Source organism: Rhynchophorus ferrugineus, unplaced genomic scaffold, assembly GCF_030347505.1.
Source record: "Rhynchophorus ferrugineus isolate W39M unplaced genomic scaffold, kcgeb_rfMv2 rfM2, whole genome shotgun sequence".
In the NCBI taxonomy this organism is placed as follows: Eukaryota; Metazoa; Arthropoda; class Insecta; order Coleoptera; family Curculionidae; genus Rhynchophorus; species Rhynchophorus ferrugineus.
In genome coordinates this window covers 66,779,328-66,803,734 of record NW_027472581.1, presented here as the reverse complement: position 1 = coordinate 66,803,734, position 24,407 = coordinate 66,779,328, and the positions used below count along the sequence as shown (strand labels likewise).

At 32.2% G+C, this 24,407-nt stretch overlaps 5 protein-coding genes across 9 annotated transcripts in view; 3 read left to right on the top strand and 2 right to left on the bottom strand.

Annotated features, from left to right (window-relative positions):
- Positions 1 to 4,898: 4,898 nt before the first annotated feature.
- On the top strand, positions 4,899 to 12,244 carry LOC143190851 (pickpocket protein 28). The gene is made up of 8 exons (XM_076395419.1): positions 4,899 to 5,011; positions 5,063 to 5,263; positions 5,383 to 5,670; positions 9,592 to 9,706; positions 11,277 to 11,556; positions 11,613 to 11,760; positions 11,814 to 11,917; positions 11,975 to 12,244. The coding sequence occupies exons 1-8, from the start codon at positions 4,899 to 4,901 to the stop codon at positions 12,130 to 12,132; spliced, it is 1,407 nt and encodes a 468-aa protein (XP_076251534.1). The 3' UTR covers positions 12,133 to 12,244.
- A 381-nt stretch (positions 12,245 to 12,625) lies between these two features.
- LOC143191264 (glycerophosphodiester phosphodiesterase 1) lies at positions 12,626 to 15,058 on the bottom strand. Its single transcript, XM_076396162.1, has 6 exons — positions 14,593 to 15,058; positions 14,354 to 14,529; positions 14,152 to 14,257; positions 13,595 to 13,687; positions 13,310 to 13,539; positions 12,626 to 13,203 (listed from the first exon to the last, which is right to left on the bottom strand). Exons 1-6 carry the CDS (start codon positions 14,893 to 14,895, stop codon positions 13,053 to 13,055), a joined length of 1,059 nt encoding a protein of 352 aa, XP_076252277.1. The 5' UTR covers positions 14,896 to 15,058; the 3' UTR covers positions 12,626 to 13,052.
- A 103-nt stretch (positions 15,059 to 15,161) lies between these two features.
- Positions 15,162 to 16,925, top strand: LOC143191263 (UPF0415 protein C7orf25 homolog). The gene is made up of 5 exons (XM_076396161.1): positions 15,162 to 15,407; positions 15,462 to 15,782; positions 15,843 to 16,188; positions 16,240 to 16,562; positions 16,654 to 16,925. Exons 1-5 carry the CDS (start codon positions 15,192 to 15,194, stop codon positions 16,738 to 16,740), a joined length of 1,293 nt encoding a protein of 430 aa, XP_076252276.1. The 5' UTR covers positions 15,162 to 15,191; the 3' UTR covers positions 16,741 to 16,925.
- Positions 16,734 to 19,802, bottom strand: Trmt61 (tRNA methyltransferase 61). Of its 4 annotated transcripts, none has more exons than XM_076396166.1 (5): positions 19,723 to 19,760; positions 18,906 to 19,027; positions 17,397 to 17,562; positions 17,195 to 17,341; positions 16,734 to 17,141 (listed from the first exon to the last, which is right to left on the bottom strand). In XM_076396166.1, exons 2-5 carry the CDS (start codon positions 18,939 to 18,941, stop codon positions 16,801 to 16,803), a joined length of 690 nt encoding a protein of 229 aa, XP_076252281.1. In that variant the 5' UTR covers positions 18,942 to 19,027; positions 19,723 to 19,760; the 3' UTR covers positions 16,734 to 16,800. The 4 variants fall into 4 exon arrangements, with proteins under 4 accessions (XP_076252281.1, XP_076252280.1, XP_076252282.1 ...); XM_076396165.1 differs by lacking the exon at positions 19,723 to 19,760 and adding an exon at positions 19,081 to 19,197; XM_076396167.1 differs by lacking the exon at positions 18,906 to 19,027 and having other exon boundaries at positions 19,723 to 19,802.
- Nt5b (5' nucleotidase B) overlaps positions 17,991 to 24,407 on the top strand; it is a 67,746-nt gene continuing 61,329 nt past the window's right edge. The window contains exon 1 of one of the 2 annotated variants that reach the window (XM_076396157.1): positions 17,991 to 18,437. In XM_076396157.1, the coding sequence (XP_076252272.1) occupies positions 18,373 to 18,437 (65 nt within the window). In that variant the 5' untranslated portion in view covers positions 17,991 to 18,372. Of the gene's footprint in view, positions 18,438 to 19,275; positions 19,621 to 24,407 lie in introns of those variants that run through there. The other variant, XM_076396156.1, reaches the window with a different exon arrangement.

Genomic DNA, 24,407 nt, shown 5'->3' with positions numbered 1-24,407 from the left:
CAAATACAAATCGAGAGCTTGTGCGAACTATCATCTGATCACATTCCAGTAACGCTAACACTAGGCGCAACAATTCTGATAAAACAAAGAAGCCTAATCTTACAATCTAACAAATCTACCAACTGGGACACATTTAAACTTATGTTGCAGGACCAACTCAGTTTAACGTAAAACTCAAAACTATAAACCATCTTGAGTTGCAAACCCGAAATATAATTGAACAAATTTGATCTACTGTAAAAGAAGCTATCCAGAGAGAAATCGGAGTATGAGGTAAACTAAGGGCCTTAAACTAAGAGAATTAATAAAAGTAAGACGAAAAGCTAGAAGAGTATGGCACAGAACAAGAAATGCTGTAGACAAAACGATATTTAATAGAATTAGTAATCAGACAAATCAAGAAATTAAAAACTATAAACAGAGTTGCTTCGAAAAATATGTAAGAGAATTAAGACCGGAAGCAGCCAAAGATGACTCGCTATGGAAACAACTCGGAGATTTAAAAGACCAATTATTAGAGTACCATCTATTGAAAATTATCAAAATAAATAGGTTCGACGCAACGATGAAAACGCTGAATTATTCGTAGAACATTTAGCTAAATATTCCAACCACAGCATATAGATTCTACCTCAATCTTAAAAAGACTCCTGGAATTGATGATATTTCACCTGTGTCATTAAAATATTTGCCACGAAAAACAATAATCATGTTGACACATATATTCAGTGCCTGTTTGAGACTGAACCATGTTCCGGAACGTCCTAAGGCTGCTGGAATAATTATGTTTAAAAAACCTGACAAACCGGCAGAACAAGTTGGATGTTACAGGCCTATTTCGATGCTACCTGCAATATCAAAATTATTTGAGACACTGCTGTTTAAAACATATTAAACAATTTATAGAGATATCAGATTTCAAGTTTGGATTTCGAAATTACCAATGGACTATCGGCCAAGCACACAGAGTAAAAGTAGTTATTGAAAAGGCATTCTGAGAAATATTACCCTACAATATTATAGGACGTCTCACAATCTTTTGACTGGTTATGGCATTTAAAGTCTTTTCGAAAGAACATTTAGAGTCTTACATGAAGGGGTATTCTCAACACTCACCTATTTCGGCTGGAGTTCCACAGGATAGAGTCTTGGGACCACTCCTATATCTGCTCTATACTGCTGATATCCCAAACTACAAAACAAAAAGTACTTTGAACATTTGCCGATGACACAGTAGTAATGTTAAAAGATCTATCTCCGTCTAAGGCTGTAGAGAAGGTACAAGTAGCGGTCAACAAGATCTCTAGAGGCCCCTATAATATCTCTTAATAGCTCCAAATCTATCCATATTAATTTTGCGTTTCAGCGAAATGGCAAAAACCTAATTATATCACTTGACGGGTGCCCGATTCCTTAAGCAGAATCACCTATTGCTATTGGAAACATCATGTTAGACAAAAAAGCAGAGCAGATTAGACTTAAAGTCAAGCAACTGTACTGGTTAGTTGGATAGTCTCAACCTGACCTAAATCAAAAAGAGTAGTTTATCAGTCAATCATAAACCTAATTTAGATGTATGGGGTGCAAATATGGGATTGTAAACTAGTAATCCAACGCACTCAAACAAAAGTCTACGCTCAATTACCAAGGCTTATCGTTGTGACAACCAACTAAGAGCTGCACAATAACCTCGGAATCAAAGAATCACACGAAGTGATCCATGATTTCGCGTTAAAACATGAAATAGGGATGCTAATCCTATTTCATAGCAACATGGAAACAATACAGCTACTGGACAACACGTAGGAAATCATAAATCATAAAATTGAAGCGAACCAAAATGCACGAACTTTTTTAGTTTATAAGTGTATTCTTAACTTTAGCTTAAATAAATTAGTTTTATTTTAATTTGGGAAATACATACTGATGTATTAATCCCGTACACTCCTTGCTTGTGTAAGATATAATTAATTTTAAAAAATAGAGATGACGTACAATATTGTACTACAACCGTCTTGATCAGTCTGATGTTCTAGCATTATTTATGATAAAAGTGTTGACAACTGACAGATCGCCTGTTATTGCAAATCTCAACAGAATCCATTTAGAGCAAGTGGAGAAGTTCAAGTACTCTACTGCTGAGGTAATATCGCCAGAGTAGGATCGGTTAAACTGCAGTAGCTTTTCCTAACTATTAAAGACTAAAATCCAGCACCTTGAAATACTTATCTTGTCTTAACTCTTTTGTATGCGTATGTATGTATGCTCGTAGTTCATACAATTTTGGCCTATATGCTTACTTCAAACGTGGTCGTGGAGACACCTATGATGCAGAACGCAGTAGACGTCCCAATGAGGTGGTAACATCAGAACAGATAAAAAAAATTCACAAAATCCTTTTGAATGATCGAAAAGTGAAGTTGAGTGAGTTGGCTAACATCGTAAAGATATCAAAAGATCGTGATGAGCATTTGACTATGAGAAAGCCACATAGAGCTACTTTGAACAGCAAAGTGGGTGCCGCGTATACCCATTGTTGACCCAAAACAAGAACGTGTTGATGATTCTAAGCAGTGTTTGCCATGTTTAAACGTAACAAACCGGAATTTTTACGTCGATATGTGACAATGGATGAAATATGGATACATCGCTTCACTCCGGAATCAAAACGATCGTCATCTAAGTGAACAGCAACTGGTGACAAGCCTATTTCGAGGCAAAGGATAAATCATTCTACAAAAGTGGTACTTAAATGTTAGAGCGACGCTGGAATTATTATGTGGCTCTTGGTGGAGATTACATTGATCAATAAAGCCAATTTTGGACAAAAATAACGCCCGGAACTTTTCAATCCATGTGTTACAATGGTTTGAACATGTCTGTCGAATGAAAAGTAAACGAATTCCTCACAGAAATATGTGACGAAATCTATTTTTTGACTAGAATATGCAGCGAAGAACTCCGGAAAAGACATGAAAAACAATCTAATCAAAAACCGATATTAGATTATAAACACAGAGAAATAGAGATTTAACTTAAGAAATTTTGGCGAAATCTTTCGCGACGTCCAACATGTAGATGTCGCTACCTTACTCGCTACATACTGCTTGTTTTATTCGCTATGCTAAGCGCCGCGACGAGATCTAATTGGTTCATTTTATTTTATGATTTGTTTGTTTTTGTACGCCATTTTCAATGTACCTTATATAAAGAAGAGTGTGGTTAGCTTTTTATAACGTTTACACGTTAAATTATTATTTAATTTTATTAGTATATACAAGTCGGTGGTTGAAATGCATTCTCGTTCTACGTCGTGTTGTGTGCCCGAATGCACAGATAGTCAGGAAATGCATCATCATCTTCCATTAAAAAAGTACCCGGCGATCTTTAAGAAATGAGTAGAAAACAGTGAAAATCCTAAACTGGCTGAGTTAAACATGAAACAGATTTATGATCACTACCGCGTGTATCATAGACATTTTGTGATACATTTAAACTTTCCTTTAAGTATTTATAAACAATTTAGTGATGATGAAAATAATATCACGAGCCCAGGATATTTACAAATGAAAGTGGATCAAAATCAAAATTATATAGAAGGTAAATTGAAGGAGTCAGTCACATTGTTACCATTAATTTCTAAACTGTCGTACTATATTTGTAGTGCCTATTTCTATCGTTCCAGACCACAACCAGGGTGTTCGAAGCAAGTGTCATCGGAATTTGATCAAACTCCAGAAGGTAGTGGTAAAGTTTGTATTAATTTAGCCAGTATCCCCCTTTCTGCTCTTTCTTACCGTTAATTACTTGACTCTATAACTTCAGTTTCAGATGTTCCCATAAGAGCAAACAAAATTGTGCGTTCTACCGTAGTGTACATCTAAGGTTATTTAGTAAAACTTTGAAAAAAGAAATTAAGTATGATTTTTGTTTACATAAAATTATGAATAAATCAGTAGACCCACAAATAAAGACTGATTTTATAGAGGCAAGGCGATATCTGGTGCCTAAGACTCCAACAAAATTGTCTGTTTTGTGTCAAATATGTCTTTTATTTTATTCAGAGATTTTGCCACGTCAATAATATAACAAAATTTTTTTCAAATGTTTAAAGAAAAAAAGTAAATTTAAAACCCTTTCTATTGTAAATTCCGTAATGATCTTTCAGATAAAATATTAAAAGTACTAACAAGGTGTATTATATAATTTTGATTAAAACAGGTGAATAGAATACTGAGAGGGAAAGACTCAAAGTCTGCTTTCAGTATAAGAAATCAAAAAGACAGAACTCCAGACAGACTGATAGATCCTATTAAATTGATGTAACTAAACAAATATGAAAGAGGACGGAAGAGTTTATTTTAATTGACAATGCACCAAATGCACCAAAGTTTTTTGCTTATGGTTTTATATATATGTATATAATATTTATATTTTATAAATAAATTTACATTATATATTTATATTTATTGTTATATATTATATTTATGTATATATATATATATATATATATATATATATATATATATATATATAAGAAAAATATTTTCCTCTGAAGACAAATATTTTATTAACACCGTTAATAATTATTAATATATAACCGCTATTATATTTATACTGCTAAAATATGTTTAATGATCATATTAATATGATATTATCTAAGTTTATTTAAATTTTGTACATATTTTTATTCCAAAATCAGATTCAATTCCAATATAAATATAATCAATGCCATATCTGATACGTATCAGCATTATATTGTATTTTTCTTTTTGGATTTACTACCCATATTGCATTTACTTCTAAATTAGTGCTAAAAGCTTTTACATATTAATTTTATCTACTAATAGATCTAAATTTTCTATCTTACATATATTACTAATGCCGTCAATATCAACATGGCACCGCAAGAATATCAATGGTTTCCTGATTTCCTACAATTTTTTTCACAGAATACCACAATCCACGGGTTAAATTTCATTGGAAATAGAAGAATATATAAAGCTGAAAGGTAACGTAAAATTAATCGCGAACACAAATATTTAGCGTCGCTAGTTTTCAGGATATTTTGGCTGTTAACTGTAACAGTGGCTTTCGGTATAATATCGTACCTGGTAAAATCAAACTGGGAGCATTACAATGCTAATCCAACTATGGTAACGATAAAAAAAGATTTCAGGAACTGGGAGAATCCTTTTCCAGCAGCAACCGCTTGTTTTGTTGATAAAGTGGATAAAGAAAAAGCCACAGAATATATACGAAAGTAACTTTATATTGTATTAATTATAAACTATTCAACATTATTCCAAATACTCATAATCCCATCCAACATATTAATAATTCAATTTTTTTATTTAGAAATGTTAAAAAGAATATTTTTAGGAAATGGAGAATTAATGAAACAGATAATAAATTTGAGTATTACATGAATTACGTTAAAGCAGTTTCAAACTTAACGTATACTACGTTTAATTTACTGGAACCATATGAGCACGATTTAACATTAAATGACGTCGACATGGTTGACTTAGTCACACAGGTTCATCCGAAGCTTAGCGGAACATTGGTAACCTTCCATACACGAGTAAAAACGGACTGGGAGATCATCCTAACTGAACTAGGCTTGTGTTTTACAGTCAATTCAGGATTTTCAGCTTTACTTTCACCAAAGTGAGTTCATATAAATAGTATGGCGAAGGTGATGGGATCATTAATATAGCTTATTCAAATTCGCATAAGTTCAATTACCGATTTCTCGGGACGCTATTAACTAACAGTAATGATGAGAATCAAAGGTAGATCTTAATAGTAAGGAAATAAGAGTGGATAATCCGTGGACCTTGCTCTAAGATTTTTTAAATTATTTAATTATAACATTGTTAGTAGTCGTTTCCGACTAACCTACAATTTGTCATTATGATAACGTAAATCTAGGTATATAACTAAGAAGACCCATCGGCCCTATCTCAGTCTTTGGTGAAATAATGTTTATACATGTCACTGCCATATTTTTTGTTAAATGCACCTCACTACACGGCACTACGCAAGATCAGATGGTTTGATTCTTTTGAGTCTGTGTCCTGCACTGCTGATATCTAAAAGTTGCAATACTTCAATATTCTTATGAGAATGGAGTCTCTCCTCATGCCCCCGTGCAATTATCTTGATTTTTTGACTAACTGTTGGTATCTGAAGGTCTCGATGTAGGTAGTCAGTCCTGTAGTATTTGGATGCACCCACAATATTTCTCAGGACTTTGTTCTGAATTTTTTTTATTTTATTTATGTTACTATTTGCAGAACATCCCCATAATCGAACTTCCTATGTCCATATAGGTTTCAGTATTTGCTTATATAATAGCAATTTATTATGTACTGATAATTGTGATTTTCTTCCAATTAGCTAATACATTTCCTATATTTAAATTCCAGTTATATTCTTTTCTTCTTTATATATCCTTTCCACCGAAGTTTTGCATCAATATTCACTCCGAGATATTTAACGTTGTTCCTATATGGAATCATTAATTTTTATTTTGCAAGCTTGTATCCAATAATTTATATTGTCAATTGCCTGTTGTAATTATTGTGTGGCCTTTTCACTATTGTCTCCGACAACTATAATCGCAATATCACCAACAAATATAGCCATCGTAATTTTCTCCATTTGTGGTATATCACAAGTGTAGAGCAGATAAAGCATTGGCTCCACTACTTGTACCACTTCCTTGTGGTACACCTGCTTTAGCTTGTTTTATTGTAGAGTAAGCTTCTTCTTGTTTAATTCTATATATTCTGGCTGTAATGTACGATTTTAGTAGTTTGGTGTCTTGTTTTGATAACCTTTTCTGTAGTTTATGAACAAGGTCTTTATGAAAAATCTTATCGAAGGCTTGTGCTACATCTAAGAATACAGCTGAGTATACTTTTTGACTTTCGTAGGCTTTTTCAATAACATCTGCTAGTCTGTCGACCTTGTCACTTGTTGAATGCTTGTTAATAAGCCCACACTGGTGTGTTGGTATTAGGTTTTTTCTCTCTATGATCGGTTTTATTCTTTTCAGGAGTTTTTCACTCTCACGTACTCTAATAATTGGTCTTTTAAATCTCCGAGTTGCTTTCCATAGGGAGTAAATGTTATTAATGAGATTATATTATTTACTTTGAAACTCCATGTATAAAAATCTATCATATACTATAACATAGAATTTTTATAAATGTATATTACACTTTCTTATTTTCACTGTTATAATGTAGAAGAAAAAACGTAATATTGAAATTTTCAAGTATATATTTCTTTTGGCGCAAATAAGCCATAAGCATTTATTTAGAAATCAATTTAAATTAAACTACAATATAAAATAACTTAAATTAAGCTTACTAAGTTAATGTTGATATTAAATGTAGCTATAAACGTTACCAAAATCGTGAGAAATACGCATATAGATTTCTAGTGAGAATCTATCATTCCAAATTTGATTATGAGATTGCTTCAGTGATTTCAAAGAGATTTTCAGAGAGAAAGACTCGTCCAGACTGCGGCTTTCTCACTTCGAGACATGCACTTGCAAGTTCTTAAAATGCTAGCATATTTAATTCTAGCCATTTTTGGTCTGAAAGCGGGAAGGGGAATCCTGTTATGGGTACCTCATCGGGGAGACTCGCAGGAATAAACGAGTTGGAGTAGTCCTATAGAGACTGCCTCTGGGCTACCCACTGATCCGGGAAGTATCCTAACCTTAATTGATACTTTTTATTGTTAACCGGTAACACCATTATGAGGCACAAGGGCCAAGCGTCGTTATCACACCATGCAGCTCGCGGTACCTAAGTTAATCGCTCGCCGGAGAAGGTCGAAACAATTTGAAATTAGATCACGACGGGGCAGTGTCGGTTGTGATAGAATAAGGCCACGAAGAGCCGAATAAGTTATTGGCCTAAAATATCGACCAGCTCGGTAATACGTCTATTGTCCGAGAGACGAAGAGTGGAGAAATATTTCTAGTAGAGCTCTGATATAAAACCATGAACTTGGGGGACGTCTGTTTCTCTATAAATTTGATTATTCCTGACGAGCCAGGGGACATTGATTATTCTCCAAGAAGTGGTTGGTGTGGTGGTGGGTGGTGTGTTTGGTGACGATACAATTGAAAGCAGAAGGTTGTGTTTCATTCCTTTTTTGACTAGGATAGCAGTTTCGCCGCCACGAACCGGGACACGGTCATTGCTGTAAACCGTGTAGTTTAGAAGGGAGAAACGATGAGAGGGTTTTAGGAGAGACTCCTGAATAAATGGCATATCGATACCTGAAGACGAAGGAACGAGAACCAGCTCTACTTTTTTATCGCGTATGCTATTGCCACGACATGACTTTTGAAGCAGCACTTTGGAAGCAGCCATATCGACGAGTGAACAACTGCTGAAAGTTAGACGGGAAAGCGGGTTGTCGCTTAGGCGGCTACATAGGGATAGCTGAGATTGAAAGATCTGCAGGATGCTGAACATCTGCTGCAGTGTAAAGGTAGTTGGAGGACTGTTAGTGCAGAAGACTGCATTGGGGCAAGGACTGGAATATTGTCGAGAGCCGCCCGGTTGGAGGAGGCCAGCTTTTGAGCTAACCTCCTGCCTGAGAGTTTGTATTGCCCTAGAGACAGGTCGGCAGCTACAGCCTGTGTATTTAGCTGTGTGTGAGTTTCCACAATTGGCTGCACTTGGGTGGGTCTTCGCGTACCCCAATGCACGAACGGGTATCATGGTGACCGGCGTATTTGACACACCGGGGAGGCGCTCTACAACGAGAGCTGGGATGGCCAAACAACTAGCAGTTGTAGCACTGCACAGACTCGGAACTCGTTGGAGTTCGACTTTCACGATTGACAGGCCTATTTTGGTGAGATTTACAATGTTCTTTCCTTCGCTAGGAACAACCACCTGGATTATAAGAAAGTCTTCGCCTAATTTAAATTTCCACCTTTAAATAAAATGTTGCATATTTCCGGTCTTTGAGAAGCCTAGTTTGCGGAACTAGGAGTTCCGTCCTTCCGACTTAAAGTTCCAGTAATCTCAATGGAGTTATCTTTTGAGATTCAAAGTATTTCTGAATATTTCTACATGTCAGGAAGAACGATGGGTAGGATTCTTTCCTTTTTAGGAGCGGTGGTTGGATTTGGGTCCGCCGAAGGAGTTGGAATAGGTATTTGGGTTGAAGTTTGTGAAACAGTTCCCAAAGAGTTTGACACTGTGGTTGCTGGAAGAGAAGTATTTGATTTTGATGGAAAGCTTAGGCAAGTTTCTGGAGGCGGTGATGGCTCTGGCGTGCAGGACGCCATTGCCCCATCATATTTATGATATTTGCACGAAGGTACTGATGAGTCGATCGATTGACAATCAGTTGCGGGTAATTCTCGGAAGAGTAGGTAGCCTGTGTTCTGGAAGTTGTATGGCTAAATATTTTTGTGTTAAAAATAATGCCATAATTATACATAATAAATCGTTCAAATATTATATAGATAAAGTAATCAATTGCACAACGTCCTCCATGTGGAATCTATTGAAAATAACTTAAATAATCTATAATTATTATATTTTGTAGCTACACTAGTTCAAAAAACCTAATTTTGGGAATGAAAAAAGAAAATCTAAAATGTCACTACCTTAATGGTTTATGTTACGCGCGTTATGATTCAGAACCAGACAAGTCGCTACAAGTAAGTACAACAAATATTTAAAACTGAAGAAACATTTAATATAATAAGAATAAATTGTCTCTAATTTCATTAAAGAGAACAAAAGAAACCCTTAGCTTTGAAATTTATGAGCAGTGTTTCGTGACTTCATTTGAATACACAAAGATTAGAACATTAACCTAATTTATATTTAAATTCTATAAATATTTTTGCAATTCGACCATAAAAACGTGCGTGCGACTCATGAAAATATCTTTAAAAATTAGTCATTGTATATCGTTAAAGTATAATTAGTTATATAAAGGAAAATATATTAATCACTATAAGTCGTTAAGTTATGCAACATGTGGAATTTAAAACAAAAATTTTTTATTTACTCTAAAACTAAAATTTATTTTAATGGAAATATTGCCACTTATTCGACACTGTTGGTTCAATCATATTCCAATGTCACACACCGACTTCTTAGAATATCCAGTGCCGTGTTACTAGCGCTATAATAACACCAATTAATAACATCTCAATACACGGATGTTTTTCAATAAACTGATCGATGATACTGAAAAAAATTAAGAAACCGAAAATATTTATGAATTAGTAGAAGGAAAAATAATCTTTGGTGAAAATCTAAAACAGTACATTGACCAGAATAAAACTATTGGTTGCCTTTAAAAATTAAGCCGTAAAATCAACCAAGAACTGAATTTTATAAAAAAGATTTCATACTTCTACCACATAAATATTGTCCCAATATCTGTAAAAAAAAAATTGGATGTCAAAGAATAAAACTTTAAAACAGGAGCATCTGCAATGTTCAAATCTGACTCATTTTTCAGCTCTTATAGATACATTAAAAACAGTTTAAGTCTCTCAAAGTGATAATAAAGTATTCTTGTTAGATGATAGAAAAATTACTGTTGATATTATCTGTGATAATGGCCTTACATGGATAAAGGTTATAGCTAGAAATCCTAAATCCTTAAGTCAAATTTATATGGGAAATACTTTTTATTTACTCTAAAACTAAAATTTATTTTAATAGAAAAATGGCCACTTATTCGACACTATTGGTTCAATCATATTCCAATGTCACACACCGACTTCTTAGAATATCCAGTGCCGTGTTACTAGCGCTATAATAAAACCAATTAATAACACCTCCCTCTTAAAAAAAAAACGACCAAAGGAATGTCCGTCGTTGTCCCACCAGTATAGCCTGTACATTCGTCCGCTAGTTACTGATGATGTTCTAAAATGCATTCTTTTTACCGAAAAGTGTATGGTATAGCATGTATCGACTTGCTTCTCTAAGTGTTGTTGTTGTCTCCAAATTCTAATAGGTTACGGCTAAGCAATTGAGCTACTGCAATCCGCCTTTGTTCGCCATACACCCTGAACTGTAAACTTTTGCCCAATTTGCAGTATACTGTTAATTCACGGCAATTTCATCATGCCTTTGGTGACCCTTATACAAACCAGACGAAACTAAACACCTCCTTAAATGTTATAAAATACAAATTCTTATAAACTATTATAAAACCATTTATTATATCAATGTGTTGGATTGAAGATCTAAAAATGATATTTTCAGTATTATATTCACTCTCATCTTGATGTTATTCACACTACCTCCGAAGCACCATTCCTCGTGGGAAATAGCGAAGAGTTCGAAATAAATTTCAAGCTATCAGAAACGTATAGCTCACCTAACATTCGATATTTATCACCTCAACAAAGAAGGTGTAGGTTTGATGATGAACCCCTCACTAAAAATGTACCTGTATATAGCAAAAGCATTTGTTACATGGAATGCAGATACAAAATGGCTATAAAAATGTGCGGATGTAAACCTTACTTTTATAAATTTATTGGTAAGTTAATAAGTGATAAATTAGTAATCATAGAAAATATATTTACTGTACTTCAGGTGGGAAAGTATGTGATATACAAGGGTTACTGTGCTTATCAAGTCTTGCTCATATATTCAATCAGTCCTTTGAATATTTTGATTGTGTATGTCCCCAACCTTGCAATTTAATGGTGTACCTTAAAGAAACCCCACACTTAACAAAATGGTAAAGACCTCACCCTTTTCTTAAACATTATTAACACAATTTTTTAATTTTAGGGAGATGGGTTTTTTTGGCGAAAGAATAACTTTTAGATGGGGTTTACTACCACCTACAACAAAATATCACCGAAAAATATTATTTGGATTTCAAGATTTCACAGGTACCCTTTTTATACCATAAAATAAGTAACCTATAGAATTGAAACTTGTGTTTACAGTTTCGCTTGGAGGTACATTATCGTTATTTTTAGGAATGAGTTTCATCAGCATAACTGAATCGATTTTTTTGTTTGTCGTATTTTTTTATCATTATATTATAAAAAGAAATAAAAAAACATTCCACGAAGCATTTATAATGCATACAAATAATAAATAATATGATTTGTGTACCTACTGTACTATAAAAAGAGTTTCAGGTAAAGACTGAATACTCAGTTCAGCAAAATAACGGATTTTTCAATAATATATAAAAATAAAAACATATCATAAAAAGCGAATGTAACATTTCCCTGCAATGTATTTGTTTGTTAGTATCCCCTCAAAGGTTGCTTATTACATCACGAACTGTAAAGTCTCAATTGTGTAATCTTCAACACTTTTCTATTGGTAGGAGACAATCCCTTACAAAAATCTATAGGAATATTATGAATGCATGTGTATAAAATTTAACTCTTGAATATATTGCCTACACTATTATCAATTGACTTAATCTTATCCTTGACATCCCAAACAAACCTACCAGAGCTACTTGAACACCATGGAGAAAATAGTAGTCTTTATCATTCTACTATTTAAGTGTTTTATTTGAAGTAAAAATTTTATAGAGCTGAAATTGCAAACAAAATTAATTTATTAAAAACGAAAAAACATTGAATAAATAATATATTTATTTGGTCACTAACATAATTAAAAAAGCATGTACAATTACTCAATACTGTAATATTTTCTTTGGTAATATAAGATAATTATGTAAAAAATAACATTTAGAGATCAAAAAACAACATTAAAAAACATGTAATAAAAAGGCAAGATTATTTGCGTTTTTTTTTTGTTTTTAATAAATATGTATAAAGAATATCAATAAAATAAACAAATAAAAATAATAAATCTCAAATACAATTTTGTACATTAAAGTTAGGCATATATGAACTTGTACTTAATTGATAGAAAATGGAATAGGTATTGATACTTAACTATTGTGCAAAATACTGTTATTTTAATGGATGTGCACTGATTCATTATTATTTTATAATATACAAAATGCCCTAATTAATTCAAAATTGTATAGAAACCTTATCAAGAATTATGAATTGTATTCTCCCCAGTTAATGTATCCGTAAGATAAGTCAATTTGAGTACACGAGTTACATATTGTTTCTCTGTTGGAGTATTAACAGTCCATACGATTGGTCGTACACCTTTATTACGCCAATTCAGAACAGCTTCACTACAAACAAATAAAGTAAATAAGAGTCTTTATATAATAATATTATTATACATTAGCAATATATATTATTGATAAAAGATAAAACATATTTAAGTAAATAACTAACCCACTTAGGCAATCCTTGTGTATTAATATAACTGATAATCCCAACATATAATATGTTATTCTTGGCAAAGCCCATGAATGAAGTAAGTCTAATAGAAGCAAACAATAATGCTTCCACAAAATGTTAGATCTTTGTGGGCCTTTTCCCTCAGGATACTTATAATACTCATTTGCAAAACCACTAGGTCGATAAGCTAAAGAACATACAATCTTAGGATCTTTCCTACGTATCTAAAGAACATAATGCATTAGATATATTACCATCATTTTATCAAAATATACTCACTAAATAGATGATGTTTGGAAAAAATGATGTCACTATAGCTTTGGAATATAATTCAGGAAATTGAACAAATAATTCTAATATAATAGGAACCATCTACAAAAATATTTAAGCAATTTCATAAAAAATAAATTAAAATCAACATATTAAAATAGTTATATTACAGGAACCATTAAAAACCATTAAGTTGTTTCATAATAATAAATTAATACAACATATTAGTATAATTGTTTTTAACAATATCTTTTATTTTTATATATTTTTAATTTTGATATTATTTTAAAAAGTAACTACAACCAGGACAACATTAAAAAGGGATATATATTATATTAAAAAGTGTTATATTAAAAAATATTCAATTATTTCTTTTTATAAAACAGATCAAAAGCTAACAAATTGAGTAATTTGTTCCCTTATCTTTATGTACTTTTAGGATTAACTTTTCACATTTTAAGTGACTAATTTAGGATACTTCAAATAGAATTATAAATAACATTAGGTAAAAATATAATAAAATTTACAATATGTATAATATACCTTTAAAACATTAGAAATATTACCTTAGTATTATTGTCCTTGATATCAATAAACATTTTCTGCCCTGAATTAAGAAGTGATGTAATAGTTTGATCTAATGTAGGTATGAATGTAGCACCAATCCTATCCCTAAAATTAACCATATAAACACACTTTTGTACATACATTAAAATAAATTAAAATATGTTTAAATATTTAACAAGATGCATCAACATAAAACTGTACCTATATGGATGCTTTACTGACAAATCAATATCTTTCAAAATCTCCCAATTTGTGTTACTTATAACTAAATTAGAATCAACCATTCGCTCTAAAGTTGAATCATGAAAAACAACAGGTTGTGCATCATGGGTTAAGCTAACATCAAATTCTATAAAATCACATCCTCCAGTTTTGCACTGAAAATTGGTAGTTAAATTTACTGAATGTTAAAATTAATAACAATTATAATAATAAAGTACCATTTGAAATGCTTCTAATGTATTTTCTGGAGCATCTAATCCCGCTCCTCTATGTGCAACTGTTTTCAATATATAACCATCTTCGGGTTCATCAAAAAGATCCTTTCCAACAATTGCTTCCACTTGCTCTGTTGTAGGAGCTGGTACTCGAAAAATATATATTAATAAAACTAATAAACCGGTAAGGAATATTCCAATGGGAAATATTGTAGTAAATATTTCACTAATAAAACCAAAAATTCCATAAATAATAAAAAATATCGTTAATGCACTTGGTATCAAAGATAAAATTTCATTTCTCATGGTTTCAAAAGTGCTAAATATGTACTATTACTGATGCAAAAATGAAATAAATTAAACCGCACCAACAACTTTATAACACTATTAACATTAAATGTAAACAAATTAGTACATGACTTAAAATATATAGATATCGACCAGATCAGATTGCCGTGTTGCTATAACCAGAAATTGGAGAACTTGACGTCATACTCGTATTTTTTACAATCAAATACATTCAGAAAGAAAATGAGAGTTATTATAACCTATCTTTTATTTCAAGGATTTATTTCTAAAAAAAATTTTAGAATGACTGTTAAATGAAAAAGTACACGGATAATTGTAAACAATTATTTTTCAATAAAATGCTCGATAATACTGAAGAAAATGAAGAAACCGAAAATATTTATGAATTAGTAGAAGGAAAAATAAACTTTGGTGAAAATCTAAAACAATATATTGATCAGAATAAAACTATTGATGGCCTTCAAAAATTAAGCCGTAAAATCAACCAAGAACTGAAATTTCTGAAAAAGGTTCATACTTCTGTCATATAAATATTATCCCAATATCTGTAAAAAAAATTTTAGGTGTCAAGGAATAAAACTTTAAAGAAGGAGCATCTGCAATGTTCAAATCTGACTCATTTTTCAGCTCTTGTAGATACATTAAAAACAGTTAAAGGCTGTCAAAGTGTTAATAAAGTATTCTTGTTAGATGATAGAAAAATTACTGTTGATATTATCTGTGATAATGGCCTTACATGGATAAAGGTTATAGCTAGAAATCCTAAATCCTTAAGTCAAATTTATATGGGAAATGCTAGCTTTGGTGTTCGAAGCATAGTAGATCAAGCATTGGAGTATGTTGATTGTGCCAAATTATATCCTTGTCTCTTCCAAACACCTAAGGTATTGTTATATTTTGATTTCAATTTTATAGTTAGCAGTCACTCTCTTCTTAATATTTAGATAGTTTTTGTCTTCACCAATGGTATTGGAAATAATTTAGCATCAAAATTGGAAAGCTATGGAGTAAGTGTACATGGTAATCGCATAAACACTTATGATATTGAAACTGACTCTGAAAGTGAAGATGAAAGTAATATTCATTACAATACATCTCAAGATTTATCAACCCAAAATACTGCCAATATTAAAAAAGTGAATTTAGATGTTTCAGCAATGTTAGCCTATTGCTGCTCTGTAGCCAATGGTAGTGCACATTTATATGATTTTGATGTCCCCGTGTTAAAACAACAAGCAGAATGGGAAAGACAAAGGCCTGTAAAGCCTATTTTAGATAAGTTCTTTGAAGGTACTTATATACATAAATGCATCATACAACTGACTGATTATAAATATTTAGGGAAGACCTTATATTGTTGCCAGACTGCAAAGGACAGTTTTGATAATATAATAAACACAGTTGGTGGTCCTACTGAGAAAATACGGGCTGAGGAATTTATGAAAAGAATAACAGTCTTACCTGATGATGCAAATTATTTGGATACTACAGAAAATAATGAAGAGAGTGATGTATTCAATCAAGTACAATTTACACCTGATAAAAGTTTATCAGTTGGGGGTAAAATTAGACAAAGGTCTCTAAAAGTGTTTATGTTTGGTGATCGTATAAAGGCAGTAACTGTTACTTCCAATGATGGCTTTGTTAGAGCAGCAAAACAACAGGTAAATTTCCATTGAAAAATATGTGATTTGACAAATTCAATAGAAACAAGTTACAAAAACTTATATATATGTTAATATATTTTGTTTTTAGAATATTAATTTTGTGGTGTTTGTACATGAATCTCGAGCACTAACAGAGCAAAAGGAGATGACTAAAGCAAAACCCCTAAATAAATAAAATTTTTAATGTATTTTTAATTATATTTATATAAAAAAAATAATGTATTTTTATTTGTTCTTAACTATCAATTTCATCACAGTCACCATCCAATGAAATTCTAACTTTTCTTGCCCAGATAGGGTATAAAGTTCCAAATGTTAAATACCCTGTATGACCTGGTTGTTGGGCAGGTTGTACTGCTGTGTTGAACTTTATAGTATCACGTTCTTTTTTTTCAACATTTTCCAATTTAGGTGTTTTTAAAAACTCCATATCAAGTACTGGGATACTACGAGTTTGTACATTATATTGAGTTTGTAATACCTCCATTGTTTGAATCTCTTGAAACCCTAAATTTGAAAGTTCTTGACATGTCTTTTGTACTTGTTCTATGCATGGAGAGAAAGAACATATTCTACCTAAAAATAAAGTGTTGATATAAATTAAAGTTTAAATTTGTAAACCAATATACCTCCAGTCTCTTTGAGTGACTTTATACTATGGTGGATTGCTAGCCAGGGATGTGGTAAATCCAAAAAAACTGCATCAGCTTTTCCATTTAATTCATCCCCAAAACCATTAGTACAAACATCTCTATGATTCACACTGACATAGTTGTCTAGATAATTAAATGTTCAATAAGATATATAACAAATATTTGAAAAAGTATATACCTAGTCCATGCTCCTTAAATTCCTGAAGAGCTGTTTTAGTCCTTACTTCATGAAAATCAAACGTATATAAATGCCCATGAGGTTTAATTGCCCTAATCAACGCATGAGAGAGAGATCCACTACCTGTACCGCTTTCAATCACAATACTACCAGGAGATATTTCTAACTGTAAAATGATCATGCTTATATCAGGAGTATAAATAATTTGAGTTCTATGTGGTAAAGTTATAGTCCATAATTCTGGAGTAGGTTGAAGAATATATCCCCAGCCTTTACTTAAAGATATTTTTGAACCATACGTTTTTCCAATTAATTCGCTACATTTTAGTGCCCCATACGGCGTTTGAAAAACGTTCTCAACCTCATTTCCTTTTTTATTTATAACTTTCGACTCCGCTTTGACGCTATATATTTGAGAAATTGTGAGATATAATATAACCGTATCCCCTTCATTTATCGTACTTTTATATCCATCAAAACTCATTTCACAAAATGTAAGTAAATCCTTTTAAATTAAGTTCGAATGTGAGTTTTAAAAATTTAAATACTTTTAATTCCAATAGGTTATAAAATGACTCTTCTGCTTCACATGTTTGGTTATATTAATACGCATATATGTTTGACAGAACTGTCAAAAGTTTTATTACTAATATAAGTATTCTTATTATTGTTATTATATACCTGAACAAATAAGATAAACAGTTTTCTTGATATGTATATTACTAAGCAGATTATGAATTGATATGTTATGTTATTTAAACACTGCAATATCTGAAAATATTTTGAGTAACATATTAATCGCTTTCCGTCGCCGAAACCTGGAATGTGCTTGAATATCCCGAAGTTATTATTGGAACTTTAATTTATTTTTAAAATATAACTTCCACTCTTAGTCAACAGTTACCGCGGAATATTTTAAGGAAGCGGGATCGTTAAGTTTCTATCAAGATACATACATCTACATAACCTTCTTGAAATGGATACTGCAGCAGGAAATAAAGATACGACTGGCAAAAAATGGTACCGAAAGGCCACACAAAGGTGAGTAGATAGTTTTTACAAATATTATATGTTATTTTATACGGTTTACAAGGAAACATGAAATAATTGCTGATATTTATTTATACGAAAATCATTTAAATATCTTATAATAAATAGAAAATACATTTATTTTAACTTGCATTATTGTTATCACTTTATTATTATGATACACTTGATATATATATATATATATATATATATATATATATATATATATATATATATCTGAACAATTCACATCAACATTTATTTAGAATTAATTTATCACTATGTTTATTATCCTACTAAAAGAAATATTGTTTGTTATTAATAATATTTTTGTTAATAATTATTTATCTAATAAATTATTTTATTATAAGGACCCCCCGAGTGGTTGTTTTGATATTTTGCGTATTTATGGTTTGGTTATTACACAGCTATGTAATGTAATTAACTTTGAGATACGATTTTCTACGAACTAAGACCAACCTTATACTTATCTGTATTTTTAAGATGTCGCGTCATTGGTTCTTAATTTTGATGTACCAGGTCGTTAATAAATCTCATTTTTATTGAAATATAATGGTTCTCTCTACCTGATCTATAACAAACTAAATAACAAATATAATCAACTAATCAACTCTCAATAACAAATATTACTTACGATAGTATGTATAAATAATAGAAAATAACTGTCCCTTGACAAAACTCACTACATTTTATGATTAAACCTCGTAAAATATTTTTTTTTAAATACAAATTTCGTAATATATGAAAAACAAAACATTATCTTCGCAGTGGATAACTCGGGCACAGAAAACAATTTCATTGGAAGTATTGAAAATGTTATTCTGATATTGCATCAACATGTCTTTGTATATGTAACTTAAAGACTCGTTACTCCATATATTGATATACGATAAAACAATGCTACGTGGCAATGTTAAAAGGTCGTTTAATTGACGTATTATTTGTTGTTACTTCCAATAGTTAACTTGATCGCAAATTTGAGAAAAAAATATATTTAGTAGTGTTTTGAGAATCAACTATTAGTAACAATGAAAAATCTCTCTAAAAAATTTCAAGACCAACTAGATTTATTAAATACGTCTAATTCGTCGTTTACAAGGGGTAGAGCGAATAGTTCTGTGGATATGGAGTACTTTTCCAGCGGACATGCTTCAACAAGAAGTGCGGCACACAGGTAGCTAAATTACTTACAGTTTAAATTGCTTACTTTTGGTGAAAAATCGTAATCTCATAATGTACATTAGAATTAGATATATAATATATTATGCTCACTTACTTTAATAAGAAATAACATTCGAATTTTAGTATAAACCTACGCCTATTTACTTTTTAAAATTTAAATAAATGTTACTTAATCATACTGGACTAGTTTAATACATTTTATATTCTATTTATCTATTTGAAGTGTCATCTTAATTATGCTATTCAACGTGGAAATTTATCGCATGACTTTAATTTTTATAAAGGTATGACAGCTAATTGATCATACTGTGTGTAAGTAGGATAATATTATCTTGTTGATGTGTATTGCGGGCAACTTTTTATTACACAATGTATTTTTGAATACGTTTAAATTGTACGCAGTGTGGAAATATTTCGGAACTGATTTTATTTACATACCAATTCGATGATTACGTGTTTTAAATTGAATCAGGTCGAAAGGTAACCTGTATTTTTAAATTAACATTTTCTTTTAAATTAATTTGTCTAATTTGATCATAACACCTCCAGTGTCTGTTACCATCTAGAATTAGTTTCTTAACGTCAATATAATATCGGTTGATTATCAATGGTTCAAATTAATTACATAATTATATCTAAAATTATTGACTGTTTTACATATCATAACAAAACTTTCATTCAACGGCTTTCATTCGAGTTTTTTTTAATGAAGGAAAGCATACAAAAAATACTCTTAGTGGTTCAACAATCTGTCCAGTGGGCAATAAACATGTCTTATTATTAAAATATATACATGTAGAATATCACCTCATTAAATGATATTCTGAGTAAAATATTAACTTAATTAGTTAACCCTACTCTAAATGTTATTCTAAAGTCTATATATGTCCTATAACCAGATCGTTGTTAAACGTTTTAGTCTACACACTTTCAACGCTTGCTTTCGAACCATTCTATGATTGCTTTATTAGACTTGCTAGCACTACCTCGTAGTTGGATTCCATGTGAGCACCTAAGCCTATTACTTAAGTAATGATTCTTATAACAATACCTTATGATAACTTTGTTTGTATATGTTTAGTATGTGCTTCTTCCAGCTTAGGCGTCGATCCAGATGTGTACCAAGATATTTAGCATCCTCGGCTTGGGGATGTTGACACTTATTAATATTAACTGAGTGATTGGTAGATTTTGTTTCCTTTGCTTTAATACACCATGTAGTCACCCATAATTGTATTTTAACAAGATGTGCTTGGAGGTTCTTTTTCTATGTTACCACAGTAGTTATTCATAGTCTGGTTAGTAGATGGGCTGTATATAGGAAATACAGAGATACTTTGCGAAACTCCTGAATATATTGGTTGTAATTCAGTGAGCTCATCGTCTTGATTTATAGTGAACTGTCTGTCTGTGAGATAAGATTTTATAGTAACTGAAAATGTTGGTGATGGTAGAGTTTGTTTAATTTAACCTGCAGCCCTGTGTGCTATACTTTATCAAAAGCCTGAGATATGTCCAGAAATACTGTCGAACAATATGTTTTGGCATTTCCATATATATTTTGTTTACAAGTCTATGCACTTGTTCTATAGTCCCGCCCCGTTATTACGAAACCCAAATTGGAAAATCTTTCCCGATTATCGGTTGTAAACTTATACACTGGAAGGAGGTGACTTCTTCTGTTTTCCCTGGTTTCAGAATCGTTATTATATTTGCTACTTTCCAAATACTAGGAAAATAATATAATTCGTAGTATTGCATTAAATATAAATGTTAATAATTTTATACTCTTCTATATTCTTCTATGTTCTTTTGTAATATTGTAATATTATTTTTTACAGCTTTTAGCTTTAGAAGTGTTTTTACAATTTATCTCTCTCATTATTGTTTGTTTAACCTCTCTGACTATTTATATGTGACTGGTCCATTAATGCCTGACCGTAATTTATCAATTAAAATACTGAACTGTTTGACAGGCGATACTGTAAGCCGTACTGGATTAATCATTAGTTGCTTGCATGTATTCTAATCATTCAATATAATCATAACGTTCAATATATTCAATACATTAGAATTTCATTCAAAATTATTCACTATTTTCCATCATTTTCTATAACTTTTTTTTTATTTATCTTATATTTTATCATCTTTCTGATAATAGCGGACAACAATTGACAGCTCTACAATTATCCTTTCTCAATATTTCAAAATCAAATTTTTTTATTTTTAGATCCTCTTTTCATCGCCAGTCACAAAACGCTACAAAATACTCTTTTTTTTTCGTCTGGAAATGCCATTTTTTTTGATAAGTTGAGTTGGGCTTTTTAAATTCTTGCAAGTCAATGTCTTAAAACATGTGTTTGTTGGGTTTCGACATATTATATTCTATAATATCAACATCTTTACCATATGGTCATTCCGGATTTTGGTCTGAGTTGGTTAAATGAATGGATTTATAATGCTTGCTTTTCATATTCGTTGTACTCCGGTAGGAGAAATATCTGCTGAATTTTTGTGTTCATTAGAATGGAAATGAGCTTCACTTCAAGTCTCAGACTGGCATGCTGGGTCTTTAATTCTTAACCAACTGCGTTTTGTAAGAGTGCAAGTGCTTTTAGATCACTTGCCTTGAACAGTTGAACACGCATTAAAAGGTTGGGATCCTCCGGAACAGATTGATTAACATTGTCTGCGATTTCTACTATTCTTGATAATTTGGATCGAATCTATTAGAATTTTCATTTTCATTTTAGGGAGCTTTTTTTAAACACTTTATATACGCTTGTAATACAAACTATAATTTTGCAATAAAAATAGATCATATTAATTTATTGCTCTGATATATTTAAGGTACATTCCTAAATATTTATACTGTAATATAATATTTTGTACTGATATTATATTTACATACCAATTCGATATTACATATTTAGATATATTCAAAAAGCAACGGGTCCATTGAATTGGTCTTTTACTTTATCTAATCTGATTAATAACACTTCGAGTGTACTATAGATATTATGTTGAAATGTTTGTCAAAGTTAGCTACAGTTACAATACCTTTATATTGAAAAACATTGACCTTAAAATAAATTATAATACCGTTATTACGTGCTTGCATGTACTCTGTTTATTTATTCACTCAAATTATAATATATGAAAGGGTTTAGAAAGCAAAAACTATTAATTTAGTGGAAAATTTTATTTTATTTAACGGAAAGAAGAGGCGACTAGTTGAACGGCGATACAAAGATTTTTATTTTTTTTTGGCCTGGAACCGGGTAGGGGAATCCTGTTACGGATACCTGGTCGGGAAAACCCGCAAGAATAAGCGAGTTGGACTGGTTATGTGAAGACTGCCTCTGGACTATCCACTAAACCCCACCCTATTAGCTGATCCAATAACCCTAACTGATACTTCTTACTGTTAGTAAGGAGGGTGCCCGTTACCGGTAACACCGTTAAGAGGCACAAGGGCCAGGCAAGGACGTGGCGTCGTTATCACACCACGCAGCTGGCGGTACATGAGTTAATCGCTCGCCGGAGAAGGTCGAGACAATTAGGAGTAACAGTACGACGGGGTAGTGTCGGCTGTGATAGAATAAGGCTACGAAGAGCCGAATGAGTTATTGGCCTAAAATATCGGCCAGCTCGGTAATACATCTATTGTCCGAGAGACGAAGAGTGGAGAAATATCTCGAGTACCCCTCGGATATAAAATCGTGAATCTTGTACAGGAGAGATTTTATAGATTGAGGAAGCCTGCTGGCTCTGTTGATAAGCGGGAACAGCAAATTAACAATACCTTGACCTTTATGGAGGGACTTTTGAATGTGGGAATTCCACCTATTTTTGCCATCGAAGACAAGACCGAGATAGGTGGCTTCTTCTGACCATGGGATTTCGGGAAGACGCGAAATGCTCGGTGCAAAACGCTTCTTGTGGAAGAAGATGGCCTGGGTTTTCTCTGGGTTGACCTGCAACCTCCAGAAATGTAACCACTGGACCGTCTCAACGAGTTGTTTTTGGAGTCTGCTTCGGATGTGCGGTGCTACTCTTGAAGAACCAAAGTAAACAGTGTCGTCTGCGTAAAAAGCAGGCTCAACTTGTGGTCTAGGGATATCTTAAAGAAAGATATTAAATAGAGCGGGTGTCAGTGGGGAGCCTTTTGGAACTCCTGCGTCGATGGTTTTCCGGCTAGAGAGAATATCTTTAATCTTCACCTGGAACGATCGTCCTGACAGAAATGATTTGATAAGAGCTGTTAGATCATCAGGTAGACCTAATCGGATGCATTTCACCACTAAGCCTTCGTGCCAAACCTTGTCAAAGGCTTTGGTTAGGTCCAAGAAGACCGGCGATACAAAGACACTGAAAGACCGAAACAGACAAGAAAATAGACCAACCCGTCTCACTCGTTCATCATTTAGGTAGTAAAAAACAAATGACCGAATAGTTTGGGCCGTATTACATAACATCTCCCTCCTAAACGTCCATAGGGATGTACTTGGCCATTATTCCGCCTAGATGGCTTATACCTTCGTCCGCCAGTTTGCCTTTGAAGATCTTTGAAAAGACACTATTTCTACCCAAAACTGTGGGGTATCCAGATTCTAATAGTCTACGGCTAAGAAACTGAGCTACTGCAATGCGCATTTGGTGGCCGTTCACCCTGACCTGCAAACTTTTGTTCAAATTCCAGTAAAATATGTTGTCAGCAATTTCAGTGCTTTTTGGTGGCCTTACACCTTGAACTGTGATGCACATGCCGGGAATCCA

What these genes read in the sequence shown, in the direction of transcription:
- Trmt61 (XM_076396164.1), bottom strand. Translation starts at nt 17,880, where the DNA reads ATGAGTTTTGATGGATATAAAAGTACGATAAATGAAGGGGATACGGTT. An exon ending in ATTTAAGGAGCATGGACTAG is followed by an intron (nt 17,342 to 17,396) that starts GTATATACTTTT and finishes TTAATTATCTAG; the next exon opens with ACAACTATGTCAGTGTGAAT. An exon ending in GTCACTCAAAGAGACTGGAG is followed by an intron (nt 17,142 to 17,194) that starts GTATATTGGTTT and finishes CTTTATTTTTAG; the next exon opens with GTAGAATATGTTCTTTCTCT.
- LOC143191263 (XM_076396161.1), top strand. Translation starts at nt 15,192, where the DNA reads ATGAAAAAGTACACGGATAATTGTAAACAATTATTTTTCAATAAAATG. An exon ending in TTTAGATAAGTTCTTTGAAG is followed by an intron (nt 16,189 to 16,239) that starts GTACTTATATAC and finishes ATAAATATTTAG; the next exon opens with GGAAGACCTTATATTGTTGC. An exon ending in TTAGAGCAGCAAAACAACAG is followed by an intron (nt 16,563 to 16,653) that starts GTAAATTTCCAT and finishes TTTTGTTTTTAG; the next exon opens with AATATTAATTTTGTGGTGTT.
- LOC143191264 (XM_076396162.1), bottom strand. Translation starts at nt 14,895, where the DNA reads ATGAGAAATGAAATTTTATCTTTGATACCAAGTGCATTAACGATATTT. An exon ending in TCAGTAAAGCATCCATATAG is followed by an intron (nt 14,258 to 14,353) that starts GTACAGTTTTAT and finishes GGTTAATTTTAG; the next exon opens with GGATAGGATTGGTGCTACAT. An exon ending in TCAAGGACAATAATACTAAG is followed by an intron (nt 13,688 to 14,151) that starts GTAATATTTCTA and finishes ATATTTTTGTAG; the next exon opens with ATGGTTCCTATTATATTAGA.
- LOC143190851 (XM_076395419.1), top strand. Translation starts at nt 4,899, where the DNA reads ATGGCACCGCAAGAATATCAATGGTTTCCTGATTTCCTACAATTTTTT. An exon ending in GCCACAGAATATATACGAAA is followed by an intron (nt 5,264 to 5,382) that starts GTAACTTTATAT and finishes GAATATTTTTAG; the next exon opens with GAAATGGAGAATTAATGAAA. An exon ending in TTACTTTTATAAATTTATTG is followed by an intron (nt 11,557 to 11,612) that starts GTAAGTTAATAA and finishes ACTGTACTTCAG; the next exon opens with GTGGGAAAGTATGTGATATA.